The 21,616-nt window shown below is 36.5% G+C and overlaps 1 protein-coding gene across 1 annotated transcript in view; it reads left to right on the forward strand.

The window, feature by feature from the left end:
* CTDP1 (CTD (carboxy-terminal domain, RNA polymerase II, polypeptide A) phosphatase, subunit 1) overlaps nt 1-21,616 on the forward strand; it is a gene marked incomplete at its 3' end in the record, with an annotated part of 36,079 nt that overhangs the window by 7,436 nt on the left and 7,027 nt on the right. The window contains exons 5-8 of the mRNA XM_009696980.1: nt 5,782-5,872; nt 7,002-7,168; nt 8,722-9,807; nt 19,357-19,495. Coding sequence (XP_009695282.1) covers nt 5,782-5,872; nt 7,002-7,168; nt 8,722-9,807; nt 19,357-19,495 — 1,483 coding nt within the window. The remainder of the gene's footprint in view (nt 1-5,781; nt 5,873-7,001; nt 7,169-8,721; nt 9,808-19,356; nt 19,496-21,616) is intronic.

Raw genomic sequence — 21,616 nt, forward strand, 5'->3', positions numbered from 1 at the left:
TGCTATAAGTCAATTTTCAGCAGTTCTATTTGTGTGCTTACCTGAGGAAAAACACAGATCTAGCAGTATTTTCACATAGTCTTCTCAAGAACTTAGAAGTATTTCTCCTAGTAACTGAAAACTTGCATTTAACTTGTAGCAATAGTAGTCTATGGTGTGGGTCACTGGCTGAAATGTTTTCTTTTTCCAAGAAGCATAAAAGAAACTACCCCGTTATGCAAGCATATAGGTCAAATTCATGTTAGAAGTGTGACCATGTGTTTAAACTGTAAAATTGGCTTTCACTCCGTCTTGAGTCTTCCTTGACAGAATAGCATTTTCACCTCAGACTTTCCTTTATTAAGTCTGTCAGACTAAGACAATATAATTAACAATGTTTTAGGTTATGACTCAGCATGTCAAATTGTCCTTGTTGCTGTTCCATGTCTCCTATCTTTTTTTTTTTAAGTTGTCTTTCACATCTGCTTTTTTTGTGTCATGTTGCCATGAGTGCCTTAAGCAACGCTATCCCAATGATTCCACTTCTTGGCAAAGAAAGGAAGATTCCAAAATAGTTAGAGAGCTGACTATCCTAGCTAGCTCTAGAACAGTTCAGAAGAGAGTTGTGTAACTAGAGAATTCTTTATGCATGTTAAATAAGCCACGGAAGATGCTTGTAATGACAAATATAAGAGACTTCTGTAATCAGAAAGTGATACTTGTTTGTCATTTCCAACTAATTCCCCTTGAAGTAAAGTTCAGGACCTGCCCTATCCAAGTGAACGTTTCTACATTATTCAATATTTATTTCCTGAGCTATTTGAAGATTCTTCCTATAGCTTTTTCAGTCTCACTGTTGGGTTATATGTTGTGTACTACTAATGCATTAACACTTTTGTACTCTGCTCGCCTTCTTAGACTGTGGTTATTTCTTGTGTCGCAAAAGGGAAATGGTTTTCTTATACAGTAGGTCTAAATACCTGGTAGTAAGAAAGTGGGTGGTCAATCTTCCTCACTTTGGTCTATGTACCAAAATCTGCATGTGGCCTAAGGTCAGAAGAGGTATACTAAATAAGATCAGAAGACATATAGCAAATCTGCTTGAGAGCCAGGGAGAAGAATGAGTTGCAGAGGTAGTTAACTCATGATGTGTTAAGTGTTTTCCCAGTAGATTAAGCTCCTTTTGATGTGTGATTTGGTCCTGTGTTTGCTTATTTTAATCTCTGAGCTAAAATTTGGATTGCCCTGCAGTCCCCATGCTGGCACAGACTGATACTTATAATGTGACAATCCTCTTTGGGCATCATACTTGAGGTGCTCCATGTGTTCCATAGAGGAAATAGCCACCAAATGAGCAAATTAGGGTATTGCTGCTTCATGACGTCCCCAGTCTTCAGGATTTTTGCCTGAAGCTGTCTAACCTCATCAAAAGCATTCAAACTACAAGTGGATTACTTGTACAGTGATGACGATAGTTTTAGCTGAAATGTGTTAGCATAGAGGAACAGTTGATACAGCCTTTGGTCATAGTCACCTGTGTAACCAAGAATCAGTAACAGAGAATTATATAGCTAATACATACAGAGGACACTTGATGGCAGTATTGGTTAAATGATTTCTCATAGAGAGCTGTCAGTTTGATACTTTATCTCTGTGTTACATAAAGGAAGGACTTGTCATAATATGCAGGGAATCTTTTTCTTACGAAAAAGTTTGTTTTCTTAGGTCCTCTATATACATCCTATATTTCTGTGTGAAATCTGAACTCTGAGCTGCTCTTTCCATGTCCTGGAAGGCTTTCTCCTCATTTTGCAAACAGATGACATCTTGTCAGTCCTTTTCTCTCATCCCAGCTGACTCCTATCAGCTGTTAAGTGCGATTAGCTGATCTTTGTAAACACCATTTATGTCTGCTGAAGTCATTTATCCTAAACCCTTTCTTAGTTTGACATATTTACAAAGTGGTATCTTGTAGTACGTTTATGAAGATGAGTTTTGTATTTTATAATCTAGAGCTTCCTGTAGTATGTCTCTTCTGCATAATTATTTCGACCAATTGTTACTAAATTTTTTTTTTCCTACTCTGAATAAGAGAAGTTTGGTGTGTTTAATACTGAAGTCAGCTTAAATGCTGGTTGTAAAAATCAGTGCCACTGTGAATTTTGAGTTCAGAGGTCACTAGGCAACAATAATGCAATGTGAAATTACTCTTAAGGTTTATAGTGGAATTTAGAAAGTAGGACTAAGTTGAGGGCATTCATATGTATGGTTTGTTACAGCAAGTATATTCCAGTATGTATTTCAATAAATAATTGATGGAATATGTGTATGTATGTAATCACCGGTGTCTGAAGGTCTCCAATGCTATTGAAAGATTGGGTTACCAGCTCTTTCCAGGTTCTAAAGTATGACCTGAAGTAGAACTGGAGGTGACCTGATTCTTCAGAAATTCAGTTTTAGATTCATTTTTTAAAGGACTTCTTCAAATTCATGTTGGATCCTACTGTAACATCACTTCTACTAGGAACTGCCATTTAACTCAGTCTATCTCTAAGATTTGAGACTTGCCCAATATGAATTAGTTACTTTTGAACATTGCATCTTGTGATCGTTTTTTAACTTCACTTTACAAGTCTTATTTGCAAGTGCAGTTTTCTAAGAAAGTCTATTAACATCAGGTAACAGTGCTTGATAAGACTGTATCTGCAAACAGCCAGTCTGAGATACTGGAAAACAAACAACTGGGGGGAATAGTCTCTGCTAGGTAAGTCTAATGAATAGTCCCTCATAATATGGCAATCAAAGGATAATGATAGTGTCTTTGATTTGTTTAAGAAGCTACTTAGAGGCATACTTGGCACATTGTCTAGTTTATGAGAATGAATGGAAGTTCAGTTTTGATTTGAAGCAGCAAGTCTTTGTCTCCAATCATTTTGACTTCTACAGAAGGCTTTGGTTTTTTTTTTTAAACATGCTTACAAAATGAGAAATTCATCAACGTTTATCCTTCTGCTGGAATGATTTGTGCGAACTGATACTTCTCCAATAAAAAATTCTGTTAAGAAAAAAAAATTCGTTATCAACACTCAGGCAGCAAAACTGTGACCATAATCGTTTTTGAGGACATGATGGTGGGAAGTGGATAGGAATAAATAAATAAATGGAAGAAAGTTAAGGGTACATCACAGAAACGCTTTCACAGTTCCTGTATACGCAATGAGTTTATACGAGACCTTTTCATTGCTCCGAAGTCATAAAGCTTGCAACGAAATGCCCCCACAGAAAAGTGACATCATCTGAACAGATGGGGTTTTTTTTGGTGATCTGTATTGACTTTTCTTAAAGAAAAAGCCACCAATACTTTGGAAGGTATCATCAATTTGAAACCTGCAGCTTCATTATTAAAGGTTAATATCCAAACAGTGTAGTATCATAAAATTCCACATCTTTCAATATGTAGGTTGTGAAAATATTTTTATTTTGAAGGCAGTAGAGTTTTCCGTAACGAGGGTTTCACGGTTCTTTTTGTTACTGAAAGCAGTATAATAATTTTATTTTTTTAATAAAGAAGTTAAATCTTTGCCTTTAGTTAGTTTTATCTTGGAGGGCATATCTGTGTCTACTTATTTTTAATGTAATTTTTTTTTCTTCAGATTTATGTTCTATTTGCAATCATAAACCAAATACAAAAGTTAATGTTTTAACTTTTAAGTCATCTAGCCACTAGTCATCTTGTTTGCTCTTGCATGGAGTAGAATTGCTACATAGGTTAGTGAATAGCCAACATAGCCTTTTCAGAGATTTAAAGATGATATTAACATACTACTGAAGAAAACAAATTACGTATAACAACTGAAATGTTATTTGCCATTTCCCTGAAATGTGAAAACATTAGGATTATGTCTGTTTATATTGATTTAGTTAGTTAGGCAACATCCAAAAGAAACCATACAGTTCAAGACATGTAAAGAACTTCTTTAAAAGACCAGTGGTGTTTTCCATATTGCTGTTGAAGTAGCTTAGCTTTGTAAAGCCAGATTCTCTTAAGATGGGCTTTTGTCTTTGTGGGTGCATCTGGTGAGCTGTATACTCAGTGTATTTTTAGTGAATTATCAAGGGCAAAAAAGTATTAAAATTAATAAGCCTTTACCAAAGCATTATTGAAAAGCTCCAGAACGCTACCTCATCTCTAATCCCTGGCAGCCAGGGTTTCTGTGTTTGGGCTTTCTTAGTTCAACTTCCCTTTTCTTACCGTTTTAGCTAGACGACGCTGCAACTGAATGCCTCACTGTCATTTTACCGTTTAATCAGTGCACTCCTGTCTGATTTAGTGTAGAGAGTCCTTGTGTATTCAGATAATTAGTAGAAGAGGATTTGGTTGGGGAGAACAGCAACTTGTATGACAGTTCATGTAGTTTGTCAAAATATCTGTGTGTACGGCAATAAATCTTTGTAGCTAATTCTCTCAATTCATTATGCCTAGGTACTGCAAGGGTCTCACTACAGGGGATGATTCTACGAGTTTGCAGCAATTCTTAAGCATAGTCGGGTGAGTTAAGGTTGAACCTCTGTCCTTAACTCGGAATTTTCTTGCTTTTATGGGTTTTAAGTTATTCCAGTTACATATTAATATTAAATACTTACTGGATCAACTTTTCAGAAGTGATGACTGATTTTTAAAACTTTTTCGGAATTTATATGCTCTGTTTTTGAAGACCCAGCTTAACGTACTCCTGGGAGCTGGACTTCTAAAAGGCGTTGAACATGTGTTCTGTGCAAATCTCAAAGCTCCTTGAAAGAAAATTAAAGTTGATCCTTAGTCTGTAGTTGTCTTGAACTATGGTTCTGACAATAAGATGGCCACCATTTAAAATAAAGTAAAACTAAAAAATTGTTCCCGGATAAGTATTGACTGCCTTGTATTATTTGTAAGAGTAATGAGAAGTTGATGCTAACTTCAACACAAATTCAGTAAAATGAAAAATTCAGATTAGCATGTAAAATGCTAGTTTCTTTCTAAGCGATTACATGGCTGTCGTCTGCTCATGAAGATGACCTTCATTATTGGAGGCTAGCTTCAGAAGCATGTGCATGTGTGTTTGTACACCTAAGTCATCCTTTTCCTAAATAGTGCCGTTTTATCTTGCTTTAAGATCAGCTAGCACAGCTTCTCCTGGTTTTGGTTTGCCTATTTTTTTTTTTTTTTTAAAGAGTGCAGTCAGAAAAGTTACTGCAACTGGGCCTACATATTTCCAGGAATCCTAGGATATAGTCATTATATGTAAGTGTATTAAAGTAGTTGTTAGAGGTACAACTTAAAACCTACAAATGCAAGAGCTCCGGCTAAAACTGTCCCTTAACTTTCCCATTGTGCTTAAGTATTGCAGCACATTGCCGACTCTTGTGAGACTTCTGTGCAGTCCCTAGGCATAATGAGCTAAGGAGAGCATTTAGCTTTAAAGAATCACCTGTAGAGAGATAAATGTAAGTTGCAAAAATCATGTGTATCTATCACTTGCTGTATCTCTTTCAGCCTAATTGATTTGGCTGTCACAAATTTAATTTCAATTTTCTTGCTATGTTAAAGGAAATGAGATGGGATTTTTTTTAAAGTTAATCCCACTGCATTGGTTACAAATATTGATCCACTGTGCTTACCCTTTCCCCACTGTAATATCTCTTACCTTAAAATTGTCTCTTAGTTAAGCTGCTGTTGCACAGATTAAAATAGCTGAATTATATAGAATATAAACAAAGAACAAACATCTTGAACATTTACTTTTTAATTTCTTCTTTCAAAAGGATTTTTGGACCCTGAAAAGAAGCTTTTTTCCCATCGGATATTGTCAAGGGATGAATGTATTGATCCATTTTCTAAAACTGGGAATCTTAGGTATGTATATGGGTCTTACGCGTTAAACAAAACAGAACAGCAAAGAGACAGAATATGCTAAATATAATAAAAAGTACACAGGGAGTGAATTAACATGTTTATAGTCCTTCCTTATCTAACTTTTATTGAGATGGTGTTGATATTTAAAACAGAGATGTTAGGCATTGCAGCATTTCATCTACTTAATGTGTTCTGTGGTACTAGAACAGTAAGAATGTGAAGTAATGGCATGATATTTTCACTTATACTTTTTATTCTTGTAATAACTTAACCAAATTTCCACTTTATGGCTTGTGGTCTTGTATAATGAGTTGTATGTTGTGGGGTGTGTTTGTTTTTTTTTAATTAAACCAAAATTCTCAGTTTGAGGTTAATTCATATTTGAATATCTAGTGTTCTGGCTTTCAAATGTGCTATACCTCTAGCAGCTTCTGTTGTCTAGTCTTTCTTGAAATTAGGTCATCTAGAATTCATGTTCTAGTCTAAATTCAGGTTCTGATCTTTTTCAGAGTAGAAAACCATGATTTTTTTCCTAAAAGACAGATATGTTTAGCATTTCATAAAGCTAGATTAAAAATGATTGCCCCCTCCCCATCTGACTGTAGCAAATGAGAAGCTTTTTTCTTTTCTTTCTCTGTTTTCATGTGCCTGTGTATATCTTGAGTACTCTACCTACTCCTCCTAGGTGATATAAGTAATAGTACTTTTTGCTTCCTTTGTCTTTGAGTCTACTCTTTAAAAACTGTTCTTGTATCTTTTTCCTATTTATATATAGATAGTGTATTGATCATATGATAGTTGGCTTTGAGCTGTTTGTTGACATAAACTGTGAAAACTAGTCTAAAATGTTGTAATGTTTTGTTCTTGCAGAGGTTTGTTCATTCATGCTCCTAGACTTTTGGATAAAGATTTTAAAACAGCTGTTTCCTTTTTTATCAACTTTAGTTAGTTCAAATATTGTATTTCAAATTCTGTAATTTTAATATTGCTAAATTTTTTTGCAAGTTCATATATAAGCGTGTCCTGCAGACATGCTCATAATAAACCAGAACATCAACAGAAACTACTTTCATTGATAGTGTTAATTTCTAAAACTGGATTCATTTTTCTCAACTGTTTTGTCTCTTAGAGATCTCTTCCCATGTGGGGATTCCATGGTTTGCATCATTGATGACAGAGAGGATGTTTGGAAGTTTGCACCCAATTTGATAACTGTGAAGAAATATGTATACTTTCAGGGGATAGGAGATATTAATGCGCCTCCTGGATCAAAAGAAATTCAAATGAAGAAGAAAGGTAATTATTTGATTGATGTAAGTCACTGTGGTGGTCTAACTAGTATTGCTGTTGTGCTGAGATGAGCAATCCTAGACCATTGTAGTTGACAGAGTGTGCTCCTGCAGCACAAATGCAAGTAGCTTGGTAAAACTGGACTATTCTTGTTGATAGCTTTCCTTTAGGTGGGTGATGACAGGAAAAGTGGAGTACTAGTAATAGCATTTTGACTCTTCTGGCTGGAGAGCTGATTTGGCAATACACCACATTGTTCAAGAACATGTAAAGGAGGACAGTGTCTCTCCTCCCCTCTCCGTGTAAAACAAGGCTGTTTTTTCTTCTCTGTAGGTTTCTCCTTTTCAGTGCCCTTCCCTGCCCCACTTTGGAGGAATGCTTGTTAAACTCTGGTCTCAACATACTGCTGACAATGAATGTTTTGATCTCTGCTTGCCTCCCTGCCTAAATCATGCTAATAAAATTAGTGTGGGATTTTTAGCATCTATTGCATGTGGTGTTCTGACATTTGACATGAGAACCTTGTGTTACAGCAGCGTAATACAAATAGTGGATTTAGAAGATACACATCACTATGTTAGTATTAATTTGGGGGCAAAATGTATTTGAAAGACTATGTCTGAGAAAGAATTGCAGGGCTTTTTCCAGTGTAGCCAAGGTTGGTTGGGTATTTTTAAGTTCAATATATGTGACATCTCTCTATTGAGCTAGAGATGTCCAATATGGAAGCAATAATAATGTACTTGAACTGAATCAGGCCATTATGATGCAGGACCTCTACGCTTGACTAGTATGGTTACTTGCAGGGCAGGGACGTGCACGCAAAAGAGACAAAGTAGGGTGACTTTATCTAGTGTTCCTGATGAATGTCTGTGTGCAAATTTCTGGATGTCTACAGTTTCTTTGTCTGTCATCTTCTGCAGAAATCTGAAGACAGATCCTGAAACTGTTTTTCTGCCTTTCAGTCTATTACCCTTTCACTTGCATTCCAGCAGTCTCAAATGAACCTCGAACAGCATCTTTGTCTTGCTAAAACATGTGTATCTTTTCAACTATTAAAACGTTGGTTATGAAAAATAGGAAATATATGAAAGCAATGGAAGTTTATAATGGAAGTTCTTGTAGTTCTGGATGGGGACCTTCTGAAGTGAATTCTGCCATATTTTTTATTTTTTTTTCTTCTCTGCAATAGTTTCGTTGTCCAGAGGTGTAATTGTAAAACTCATGCTACAAGATGAATCCTTTAATGTTTGCGTCATTAACAAATAATTACTTATGACCTGTGTGATTTTTTTTTTAAAAAAAAAAGCTGCTTACACAGCTTCTTCACAAAAGTTAAGTTTGTTAGGTTTGCCAGTTCTTTCTAGTAAACATTGACAAGTAAAGTTATCTTAACAACTTTGAAAAGCCTAGTTGTCACTTCTAAACATAGTGAAGTCTAACTGCATATGTAAACTATGTGTTTAAGGAAAAATAAAATAAAATTTTGATTAAGCTGAAAAAAAAGAAACAACCTGAGAAAATATTTGTGTCTAATTGCTTTCTTTCCTGTGTTTTAGTAAACCACTCTACAAAAACAGAGGCACTGGATTCAGCAGTGACATCAGCAAAAGATGCTGAAGAAATAAAGAATGTTACATGTATAGAAGAACAAAGCAATGGTCTCAAGAAAGCTACAAAGGACACTTGCACTGCAAATGGAAGTGCTTCTGTAAGCAGTGAAACATCTGATGGGGGTTTGAACTCTAGTGATAAAGTTAATGCCCAGGACTCCTTAAATGATAGCACTGATCACAAAATGGACAGTGAGGTCACTAATGATTTGATAAATACAAGAGAGTCTCAGATTTCTTCAGAAGAAGTTGATAGAACAGTGGTAGAGAAGCAGCAAACCCAAGACAAGACAACGAACGACTTGGACTTTGAACTGTCTAGTGACAGTGAAAGTGATGGTGGATTGGATACCAGAAAGTCATCTACCTCTGTATCAGATAGTGAGAATGAGGAAAAGAGAAGCTGGAGGAAATCCAAACAACCTCTGCAGGATGAAAATTTGCAGAAAGGGAGTTGCACTGATGTGAGTGAGAAAAAGGATGGTCTGGTGAACCATTCTGGGGACATGCAATCTCTACCTAGTGAAAATATTCATGACAAAACTGATCCTGAAGCACAAGAAGAAAGTGAACAGGAAAGCCTTTGTGATTTAGGAAATGGGTGTGCAGACAAGAAAGAAGCTGAAACAGAGTCTCAGAATAGTGAACAGTCTGGAATTACAATGGGTGAGTCCTTAGACCAGAGTATGGAGGAAGAAGAGGAGGAGGATGATACAGATGATGACGACCATTTAATATACCTCGAAGAGATCCTTGTGCGAGTTCACACTGATTATTACACAAAGTATGATAAATACCTGAAAAAAGAGATTGATGAAATTCCAGACATCAGAAAAATAGTACCAGAACTGAAAAGTAAAGTGTTGGCAGATGTAACCATAATATTTAGTGGACTCTACCCAACAAACTTCCCCATTGAGAAAACACGGGAACATTATCATGCCACAGCACTTGGAGCTAAAATTGTGAAGAATCTAGTACTGGGTGCTGATGATCCTGACAAAGCAACGCATCTCATTGCAGCAAGGACAGGTAAGTATATGAGACTCGAGTTTTCCATGAGCCTTTTTCCTGTTACAGTTCATTTGTGCCTTGAGCTGTTGTTTTTTGTATAATCTGCAGGCTTTAATGTAAATGAGACTAGAATCAAAATTAAAGGGAAGGTTCTTCCTGAAACAACATAGCTTTTTTAAAAAGGCTTTTATGCTGCTTTTTGATCAAGTGTGCTTTTTATTATTAAAAGGAGGACTTGCTAAATAACCTCTGATGTAATGTGTCATGTCTCACTTCTTGGTTAAGAGTTGGCAATACTGAGTCTGACTATTGAAGATGTTGAATAGTAACTATAACATTTGTGTCAGAGAAAAGTTAATGGTGATCCTTCTGTGAAGTTATAGCAACGCTTTCTTTCTTGATTTCTCAAATTTCACCTCTCATGGTTCGGTTTCACTTTGTATGGAATTCAAACGAATTATCTTAAGAATCAGATGATATCCTGTCACTGCTCTCTGTGTAGTCTGTATATCTTTGTCATGGGAGATGTAAGAGAGCTTAGCCTGACTTTTGATATGTGTCTTTCACAAAGCTACCTAGTTTTACGTAGCTATAATGGATAGGAACGTACCATTGCATAGCTGCCATAGAGGAGCTAACAGGCCACCACTAGCTTCTAGTACAAATTTTTTGTGTGCACCCTGACCCTTGGTTCCCTCGTTGGTCTTTTGAAGTTGCATGGAATCTAAATATCTGATAATCAAAACCATGAAATCCAAAAGTAAAACTGCATGTTTTAGATCATCTAAAACTTCTAGGTGGTTTTAGGACATTGTTAGATGTCTTAAGGAAAGAAATTCACATCTGCCACTTATTGGATTATTTTTTTCTTGACTGCTGTTCATGTAAGCTTTCAGTGCATCAGAAGCAGCTTTGTTTCATTGGCTTGTATTATAAAAGAGTGGAGTATATTTTCACTGGCTGTAATACAGATGTGTATACTTTTCTTAAAGTGTGTGTGACTTAAGAAATACCTTGTTCCATTTCTTATACAGCTGACTTATCACTGCCTCCTCAACAGGAAGAGTATAACAAAACCTCCAATGTTTAGTGACTAAAAGGAAAATGTTGCAGTTCCTTGATTTCTACCCCTTTAAATATGAGTGATGTTAAAAAATCTATGGATTAAAACCCTATTTATCAGTATATTGTGATATTCTGATCTGCTATTTTTTTATTTATTAGCTTAAATAACAATAAGGCTGTATATTTGCTAGGCCAGTGTAAACTTACTTCGCTTTACAGTTACTTCAATGTACGGTTCTAGTGACAAAAAGCACAGTTAGCCTTACCAACTGTTTAATAAAAGTTAGCTGTAGCAAGAAGGGGCTGCAGTATTGACTTAGTCAAGTAGCATCAGAATAAAAACTGTACCAGTAGACCTGCAGTGAAGTAGCACATTTGTATTGAGTGTCCTGATGTAGATATGGATTTAAGTAAAAACAACTGAAAAACCAGAAGAGGCTGTAATTATTTTCATTGAGGTTATCTGGGATTCTGATTTGTGAAGGTGTCATAGTTGAAATAGTGAATGGGAAGTGTTACAATCCATGGACGCATCAGTTTGGGACTCTGTAGTTTTACTGGAGTTGCTGAACAGCTCTTTTAAAACTGCAGGAATAGCCATACTCTTACCAGCAAAGAATTAGAAAAGTTTGTCATACTTTAATAGAGACATAATAGCTGTCAATGTAACTTTTGTGTGTTTCCAATTTCAAATCTTAAAGTGCTTCATTTCAAAGTTGCTTTGTCTAACTTGCAGTAGATGGCTTCCAAATGTAGTTGTACATCGGATGCGACTATTGTGTGATGTGGTAAAATTGATAGGATAAATGTAAATCAGACCCTCCCAAACATATGCATTTCTCTAGCAGAAAAAATGTTGAATAACCTTATGTTAAGGTATACAGCATATGATAATGAGAATTGAGGCTTTTTTTTGCTTGTTTTTGGAATGTGCAGTTTGAGGCGGGTTGTATGTTTATATAGATACATATACACATCCTTGTGTTCTACTTTTGTAAGCAAATTCTTCACTACCTGCACATTCTTAGTGAATCATGCACTAATGTAGATCTTAGTACAAAACCTATTTAACTTTAGGTTTTTATTACATTACATTAATGGGCTTTTACAGTATTTGAAGTGAGTTTATTAACACATTTTAAATTAATTATCGGTGTTCTTTTGAAAAAGTAAATAAATTTCAGGGTGGCTCATGTTTTTCAGACTTTTAGTCAGGTCCTAGACTCTCCTTCAAAATAGTCATGTAATGTTGGTGTTGCACTTGATACTTAAAATATTTTCAAATATTGCCTGCTAATTAAAACAAGACATCACAAGAATACTACTGCTGAACTGCTGGGATGAAAAAACTTTATTGTGAGTATGTAGAAGCTACTCCTGCTTTTAGTAAGAAAAGACTTGCACTAATTCCAAGAGAAGTAACTTGGCAGTCTTTTTTGCCTAATGAGCAAGACTATTGTCATCTTTCATCATCACTTAGCAATTATTTCTGTAAGACTGGCTGTGAAATAGGGGGATTTAGAGTGGGAAAAAAAATTTCTCAAACCTTTTTTTGTAAGAGTCTCATGGATTGTTTGTGGTTTGGGTTTTGTGATGGGTTTTTGGTTTTTTCAGCTGAAGACTGTATTTTCTTACCTCTGGTTAGATGGAATAGTTATGCTGCATCATCTTAATTTCATGAGAGAAACTCTGGATTTTAATCAGATATTTTTAAGGGTATAAATTGTATCCTGTCACAGCTGAATTTGTGATAATTCAGCTGTCAACACGATTTTCATACTGATTCTTGTGGTTAGAAAGCAAATTTTACAAGTCTCTATTACTGCCAGTAAGCCATAGAAATATTTTATCTGTGGCTCCCATGGCAAACATCTGAAGCACTGCTTGCTATCTAATTGCTGGTGAAAGGGGCAAACAAAAGCGTGTCCCTCTGCGTTTTATTCAGAAGTCAGACATGAGACTAGACAATATTGTTCTGCTTCTTTTTACTTTTTATGTTTTTTTATTGTGTTTGTGAAAAGGTGATTTTAAAACAGACCTGTCTGTTCAGTGTTTCTGGATGACCCCACCAGCAAGTGCAGACTTAGGACTCAGACAAGCAAGTTACTTACGTGTTTATTTTGCATTAGCTGAGCTGTGGTAAATGACATATACTTTATCTGCAGCAACGGTGAGGGTAACTACTGTTAGCTTTTGAGTTTTGAAGACAAAGGAAGAATTTGTCAGAGGAAATAAAAAGGGAAGAAGTCAGTGTGAAACACAGTATCCCCTAGGTCTTGGAGTGATGGGGTTTCCCCCTGCGAAGTGACCACATCATAGCTTGATATATGGAATGAACAGCTGATGAATACCATTTTAGATTGTATTTACACCATCCTTGCCAGCCTATTGCAGTAAATAATTTAAATTTCTTTTATTCTTTGTACATACTTGTCTCTTTGCAAATAGGCACCTTGTTTCTCTGCAGACACAGATATTCTGAAAATAAATAAATCCTTGTTCTTGGAGAAAATTAGCTTTTTTGTTGATTATATAGGGAGGAAAATGCTGTCTACTTGAATTACTGTAAAACACAGGGATCTTTGTATCATCTAATCAGCTTTCATAAATGTGAGTGAGAAAAGGCTACCCTATGGTCCTTTCCTCTTACCTATGGGCTGCGTAAATCTTGCTTCAGTTTTTGAAATATCTGCTGTTTGCTTTAAGCAACAGTAAACTTCACTGGATGATGAGTTGTTACAGCTGTGTGCACACTTGGCTAAGCAGTTACCACACTATTTTATAAACCTTGTTACGTTCCTTCCTGAACAGATGAAAGATACTGTAGTTGATTTTTGTATTGAGTTTTTGCTGGTCATTTAAAAATTATTCTAGTGATGTCAGTTTAGGCCCTGAATTTTTCTTTTCTTTTTTCAAAATACATTTAATTCTGTGTCTTTTCCTGTACTTTGAAAGCTATATAGGAATAATTTCCTTACTTTTGATGGCTTAACTTCTGTCAAATTTTGCTGAATATCATGAAATATCAGGTTGCTTAGAATACCAATTGTACTATGAACTATGGCTCCTTTTATTCATTCTCATCTACCTACTTAAAAAAAAAAATAAATATGCTTAGTCCTGAGTCTGGCTCTGAGGTACTGAGAGAGAAGAGAAAGCTGCCAGCTGATAAAGTTGTGAGCCTGTCTGATGACTTGGTGTGAGGTCTTCACCAGACATAGCTATGATGTGTCTACAGGTGGTTTGGGGTTTTTTCTGAAGAAGATTTTCAAGGGCCATGTCTCTCAAAAAAAAAAAAAAAATCCAGTTAAGCACTGCTCTAAACTCGGGCACTGACCAAGTAAACCTGTTGCTTTTGCTGGTGAAGCGGACTGCAATGTTAAAGCTGAACTCTAGACATAACCTATGAACAGCCCATCTACCACCACTTCGTGATCACTTAATTCTTGTAGGACAAAACAGTGAGGTCTGTACAACTTGTCTTGGGCTAATGTTGTTGGAGAAGAGCTTCAGGATTTGATCATAAATCAAGATTTATTTATATAAGTGGTCTGAAGAGAAATGAACTTTTAGTGATCAGATTTTTCCAAGCAATATCTGGCAACCTGGTTACAAACTGTCATACGGATATGTTGACTTTGGCATGTTGGAATCGGAATCAGGAGAATGTTTTGAGAGTGATTCTGGTGGTCGCTCCCCATCATGTACTTTGGTTCATCCTAGCACAGACTTGAGCACGCACGCTGGGTTTCTCGTGGGTGAGATTGAATTGGAGAGCGCGATTAGCTGAGCGCTCGCAGGCATTTGACCCACAGGACCGGGCAGAATCCTGGTCAATCCAAAGCAAAACTCCCTGAAATGCATATGGGGTGGGCATCGCTCCTCCAGAACCCTTTTGCCCTGCAGGTCTCCCTGTTGGACTGCACTGCTTGGAATGTGAAAGTAGCCAAATATGCAGGATAATGTTTCTTCTTCATCTTCGTAAATATTTGGCTTGGGTCTCATTTATCTGTGTTGCTTAAGAGCATAGTGTGCTCCATACTTTGGATAAGACAAAATAAACTGCTGTAGTGAAACTGTATGTCCTGGAGAACAGCCGCAGCAGTTTTGTTGCATTCTTGATTTTGGTCACTTTTTTTAGTAACAAATTGGCAAGATTAATAGGATGCTTTTTTGTGTTTTCAACCTTTGTTTGCAAGTTCAAAAGTAGCATTGATGAGTCCCTTCCCCAGGTTTGGAAATAACATTTTTCCAATATTAAACCTGTTTCCATCAGAGGGTAGATATGATGAATTTAGACCCTAGCTGCTCCGTGTGGAAAGGCTTGTGTGCCTTCTTAACTTTTGGAACAATTTTAGACTAGAATTTGAAGTAGGGGAAGGTGATCAGAGGCAATAATGCAAAAGAAAGTAGTCCAGAAAAACAGTGTTTTTTAGCCCAGCTGGGTGATTAAGATGTTCCTAATTGCATCAGAAGTACTATTGCTTGGATGGATTAAAGTCCTTTCTGCTGTTTTTTCTTAATAAGCATCCTTCCAAAAGGGGAAGTTAGGCTGGGGAAAGGGAGAGGAGAAGGCAAGAATATTCAAGTATTCGAGTACTGTTTCTCCTACCCAGTTAAATTTGATGTTCCACTAAATCTTGCTCTAAGAACATCATATGTGTGAGATCTTGATTTGTGAAGACGTCAGCTAGAAATAGAAGGCAGCCCCTGAGATGGCACAGTTGTATGACCGCATGTGATTTTCAGTATGCTGGAGTGTGCAACAGGCAGCTGCGCTTTAGAAACGAGGAGGAAGCAAAAAGCCTTGGTGTTGCAGAGGTGAGAAAGGTAAGGCCTTTGACCCTCAGGGGGTGGGTTTGGTTACGCCGGTCTTCATGTCACCAACTTTAATTTTATGTTAATGACTTACACCTTTAGGATCTGTTGTTTCAGAATCATAAGTTTCATACAAAATAGTGCCATTTCGGCTTTCATGTTTAAGGCTTCTGTCGCAATCCTGTTGACTAGAAGAAGGATTTACTTAGCTCCTCAGCGTACATCCGGTATGAAACGATCAGATGCGCGTGAACGCAGAATGTGTATGTGTGTGGAACGGGCAGCAAGATGAAGCACCTGACAAATCATCAATGCAGAAACATCGGTTTTAAAAATAGTTGGAGGAAGCCATCTTCTCGCAGAACTTCACAAGTTTAACATGAGGTGCAGTTTTATGGTTTTGTTCAGGTTTCCACTGATGAAATCCAAGAGGAAGAGCAATATTTTTCGTAGGGCAAATGGATATACTACACTATCAGATAAGCTTTTCTTCAGGATATTGTAAGCAGTCCATCTATCCAATACTACCACCAGCTCTGGTTAACTGTTTTGTATGCTTACTAGTGAAATGACATGGTATTGTTTGTTGTATTTCATCAGCTCCGGAGCTGTTATGTGCAGGACAGTATTGCTAGTCATGTTTGGTATTTGAGTCAGTGTCTAATACCAGGCACAAGTATCTAAACTTCCACTGGACTTCTTGCTCCTGTTTCTTTTTTCCCCTGAAAATCCTATGCTTATGAACCTGATTTCAGCACCATCTTTATAACAGCTGTCATCTTCCCTCTCTGTTCTTATTATGTTGTCGTTGCTTTTCTCCTTTATTCTCAAAAGAAAACATTTTCCAATCCAAGTCTTTCACTTTTATTAATCCTTTCCCCCCCCCCCCCCCCCCAAGTCTCTTAATCTGATTGTCCTTCAGAACCTCTACTTTCTTTCCTCTGAAACATACCCTGAATATAAACTAAATGCAGCTTTATAGTTACCTGTTTGTAACTGCAGGTATTGCTACAATTCCTACTGAGGTTATATAAATAATCATACCTCCTGTGGAAGCTCCCTCTGGCTCACTTCCAGTAACGGTTGCATGAAAGTGCTCTGGGTCGCTGATTACTTTTGTAACTGAAGATTAATTGGAAAATGAATTTTTTGTATCAGGGTATGAATGATCTTGGTGCACTGACCTCCCTTCTTAAAGAGTTTTGCTTTTTAGCCAGTTAAAACCTCTTGAACTGCAAGAGTGTGCTGGGATTAACATGGTTAGAGTTCTAAAATTGTTTTAATTGATTCTTCGTTGGACAGTGGTTTCGTTTTTATTTCATGGCAAAACTTAAAATACGGCACTTCTAAATAATTTGTGGTTTGGAAAGGGCTTTATCTTTAAATACTCATTTTTGTGTTTATCTTGGATTCTTAAATTAACACTTTTTTATTTGCGAAGATACTAGTGTGGAGAAAAACTTTACATTTACTGTACAGTTCTTAAATCCTGAACTGTGGAATTGCTTGTATTTACTGCTGAAAATAGAAAAAATGTATTTGTGCACAGAACTTTTTTCTTAATATAAATCCAAGAAAAAATGTATCTAAAGATAGAGGAAAAGGTAGCCCTTTTCCTGTATTCTGTTGGGTTTGGGGGAAGAAAAGTAGGGAAACAGAAGCTTTCAGCACTTTGGTAAAGGACAATGATCTCCTGTCCTTTCTGTTTATTTACGTTTTTGAATTTACAGAAGTCTGAACTGAACTGTCTAACTAGTTAGGTCAATCCTCAAGTGCATTTCGGTTGATCTGTGTACCCTAGTAGGTTCTAGTTCAGGTTGTACAGAGGTCTTTAGGTATTTGCTATTAAGTGTTTCATCTTCAAATGATGTGGAGAAGTATGCGTACTTCAAGACTTTAATCTTAATTGAAACAAGTCATGTTGTTAAATGACAGTCATGCAGATAAAACTTCAGGGAGCTATGTTGAAACCATCATATTTATTTACTGTTCTTGCTTTCTTGTCAGAATTGTTCTGAAACTTGAATTATTTTTTTTTTTGAGGCTTCATTCCTGAAGGTACATGTGTGAAAATAGGCATGGGATCATAAATTCAAAGTTTAAATAAATTTTGAAAAATTAAAAATTTTACTTGGAACTTTTTTTTAGTCAATAAGGTAAACTAGACTGGAGTATTGTGTTTTTATATAAGCATCTACAGGAAGAAACCCGAGGGTCTTTGTGTAGAATTGATGGGCTTCAACAGGAGAGGGTAGTGTTTGAAATGTATTCTTCACCTTCAGTTCGGAGAGCTCTTAACAACTCAGCCCTCTTATCTAGGTTAATAAAACTCCTGCCTTTAGTTCTTGATGTTCTCCATTTATTTTGCGTTTCTAAAAAAAAATACAGTGCAATATTAAGTGTATTTAAATGTCTACACCAAGACAGAATATGGACAAATGATTAGGCTTGATAAGCATTTTAACTGATATGTAAATAAGATGAAATTCTATAATAGGGAATAGGGATATAACAAAAGGGAAGAGTGATGGCTTTCAGCTATAAGACAGACCATCAGGTTGATGAGAGCTCCTTTATCATGTTCCAGATACACCGGTATTTGTGCAGTGTAAAAATACCATATGTAAGTGTCAAGCATAGATATATCAGGTCAGAATCCATGGGGTTTTTCTCTATTGTGTGTATATTTAATGACTTATTGGCAGATTATACAATTTTGTGCTGTCTCCACGTGTTCAGTCCCTCCATAGATCTCTTTGATAAATACCGAAACAAGTACCATGATTGGTAAAATTTATTTTTCCAATCAAATAGAAGAAATACATTCATGAAACATTTGGACAGTCAGCTGTTTCTGGGGACAGACTGCACTTCAAGGTTAATTTCAACCTTTTTTTTTTTCTTGGCTTATTTTTGCTTACTGATTTTGATGCTTCTTGGCAAAGATTTTTAGCAACTTTACTGAATTTCTCTCTTGTTCTGGCTTCTCCAGAAGATGGAATTTGAGATTACCTGTTACTTGCACACTGCATTGTTGATGATTTCATGTGGACTTTATGCTAGCCTGCCACATTTAACTTCACATTTGTTGTTCCTCTTTGGCACAAAATAGTACCTTTGTTTGCTTTGCCCTCGCTTCTGGCAAATGGAGGTTGAGTGGGTGCCAAAATAATACCTTTGTTTGCTTTGCCCTCACTTCTGGCAAATGGAGGTTGAGTGGGTGCCTGGCTGTTAAAATGTAGAATTCTGTGTGTACAGGGGACTGTCCATAAGAAAGGTAGTTTGATAAGTTATATTAGGCTTTAACGGCACTGAAGAGTCACTGCTGATTAGACTCTGACAGACAGAAGTGGAGATGAAATACAAAAGTGCATTTGTATTGTTTGTTTAGTTAACATGGAGAAGTAGAGGTTTTCCACATTAATTAATTTTAGTGGACTACTTCCATGGTTCCAGTGCTTTGGGAAGTTACAAATCCCTTCATCCACCTTGAGACTGAGGTTATCACATCTTCTTTAGAGTCTCACTTTTATCAGTTGCTATTGTTTTGTTGGGTTGGGGAAGAACTGTTTGGGTTTTTTTTCATATAAGATGGATTAAAAAATGTTCTTAGTTTTAAGCACACGCTGGTTTATCTTCAGTGTTTCTAGGAACACTGTAATGTTATGTTTGACTTTGTAATAGGCACGGAAAAAGTACGGCAAGCTCAGGACTGCAAGGACCTCCATGTTGTAAACCCTGATTGGCTCTGGAGCTGCCTGGAACGCTGGGACAAGGTTGAGGAGCAGCTCGGGGAAGTAGAGGCCATGAAAACAGGTTATTCATACAATTAGGCTAATTTCTTGGGGGAAGTAGAGGCCATGAAAACAGGTTATTCATACAATTAGGCTAATTTCTTGGGGGAAGTAGAGGCCATGAAAACAGGTTATTCATACAATTAGGCTAATTTCTTGGGGGAAGTAGAGGCCATGAAAACAGGTTATTCATACAATTAGGCTAATTTCTTAATGCAGCTCTAACATCAGTTTCTGACCAATTCCGAATGGTGTGCAATGCTTACAGATTTTATGAAAGAACCCTCCCTTTTTGTCCATTTCTATGCTGCTTAAGTTGAAGACTCTTATGGGATTGGGAGACAGTTCAGCAGCTAGCAGAATCAGGAGAAACCTGTGGTACCAGTATTTTCTTTAGCAGTTGTTGCTGTTAAGTTTTTCAGCTGGAGCAGTTGACCTTGTCAGTTCATCCACAAACTAACACAGGGAATGCCACCAAGGCATGGGATCATTCATGCTGCCAAATGAAGAAAAAAGTGTACGCACGCCCGCAAGGTGAAAAATTGATAAAGTCTGGCCTTTTTTTTCTGAGACTTGGTAGTGAGGAGGAAAGGAGAAACAGAAAAATACGACAGAAATATCTGAGAAGGATTGGAAGGCATGAAAATAGAAGCAAAAACTGGAAGAAAGGAAGTAGTGGGAGGAGGTTTTAGGATGATAAGAAAAACTATTGAAAAAAAGGGTTAAAAATAATCAGTGCACGAGGATGATGGCAAATAGAAGGGACAACCAAAAACTTTGTTAACACAGAGGAAGTCAGAGGGCTATTAAGAACAGTCCCCTTTAGGAAGGTGCCATGGCTAAAATAACTCATGACAAAATACTGTAGAGCCAGCTTCTGCTTCTTGACTTGTTATCTGTTTGGATAGACTCGTATTAATAGCATCTTGCAAGCGTAACGGAGGACCTTCCCTTCTGTGTTTGGACAGGAAGAGGTATAGTGTATTGGGGTTTGTGTATTAAACTGATACTGGCGTGATTGACAGAGTAGGCTAGAGATTTGCTTTCTTCTTAGAAGTTGCTGGCCCTTTGAGGGCAGAATGTGTAAGTCCTCTTACACTCCGAAGACACCAAAAGTAGAAACATGTGGAAGTGACGTCACTTATCAAATGGGAGACTAGGTAGAGACCCGGGATCCCTAAAACTTAGGAAAGAGCTGTAGCCTACTTATGAATTGACCATGATACTTTTAAAAATTATATTCTCATTTCTTTTAAAGTTTTTAAAAATGCTATCAGACTTTTTTTTTAATCAAATTTTGGAATATTTGTATGCAATGTTTAATTTGCCTTGTAGGCCTGATAATGCCAAGTTCTCAGTAGAAATCTGGACAGTGACTTGTAAGCATCATTTTTTGATGTCTAGATGAATGTTAGTCTTTCTACCTATCTTAATTTACTCTTCCATTTTATTGAAACATGATGATAATTTTTCCTACTTCTGTGTTTCAAATACAACGTACCTTAACTTCATACTTTCCCTCACCCCACCCCCAAACTTCAGTCAGTAAGACATGTATCTTAATGCAAATACTTTTACTTCATTAACCCACCATGCGCAATTTCTTTGGAAAAGATTTTCTCCTTAATGGAGCTGCTTCAAAAAATGATTACTGGTCCAAAGCACTTTTTGAACTAGAGAAGGGGTGAACTCTGAGAAAATACTTGCCTATAAAATGTGCTTAAGAATAGCAAAAAAGAATAAGTAAACTTGGAATTGGTTGACATTAATTATTAATGCTAGAAGACTACTTCAGAAACATCCGTGAAAGCATATGGTAAAACCTCTAGTTTAGTGGCACTCCTAATATTTGTTACAATATAGTTTAATTGTTTTTCCTGTAGCATTGGTTTCATGGTGCATAGCATGCTGTTTTATTTGATGAGTTTTTAAATGATTCAATTTGCTTCCTTTTTTTTTTGGTGGCATTTCATCATAATTGGATAGTATCCCATAATGGTGATTCCTGCAGACTGATCTCTGAATGTTTCTGCTGATACTTCTAAAATTATATTTTAAAATGCAGCAGGGTGATCATAGGTGGCTTAGTATTTTAACAAATGAGTTTGGATGACTTGCAAATTAATACTGTCTGTTTATTTTCTCTTAGA

The sequence above is a fragment of the Cariama cristata genome, unplaced genomic scaffold (assembly GCF_000690535.1).
Source record: "Cariama cristata isolate BGI_N322 unplaced genomic scaffold, ASM69053v1 scaffold16253, whole genome shotgun sequence".
Classification (NCBI taxonomy): Eukaryota; Metazoa; Chordata; class Aves; order Cariamiformes; family Cariamidae; genus Cariama; species Cariama cristata.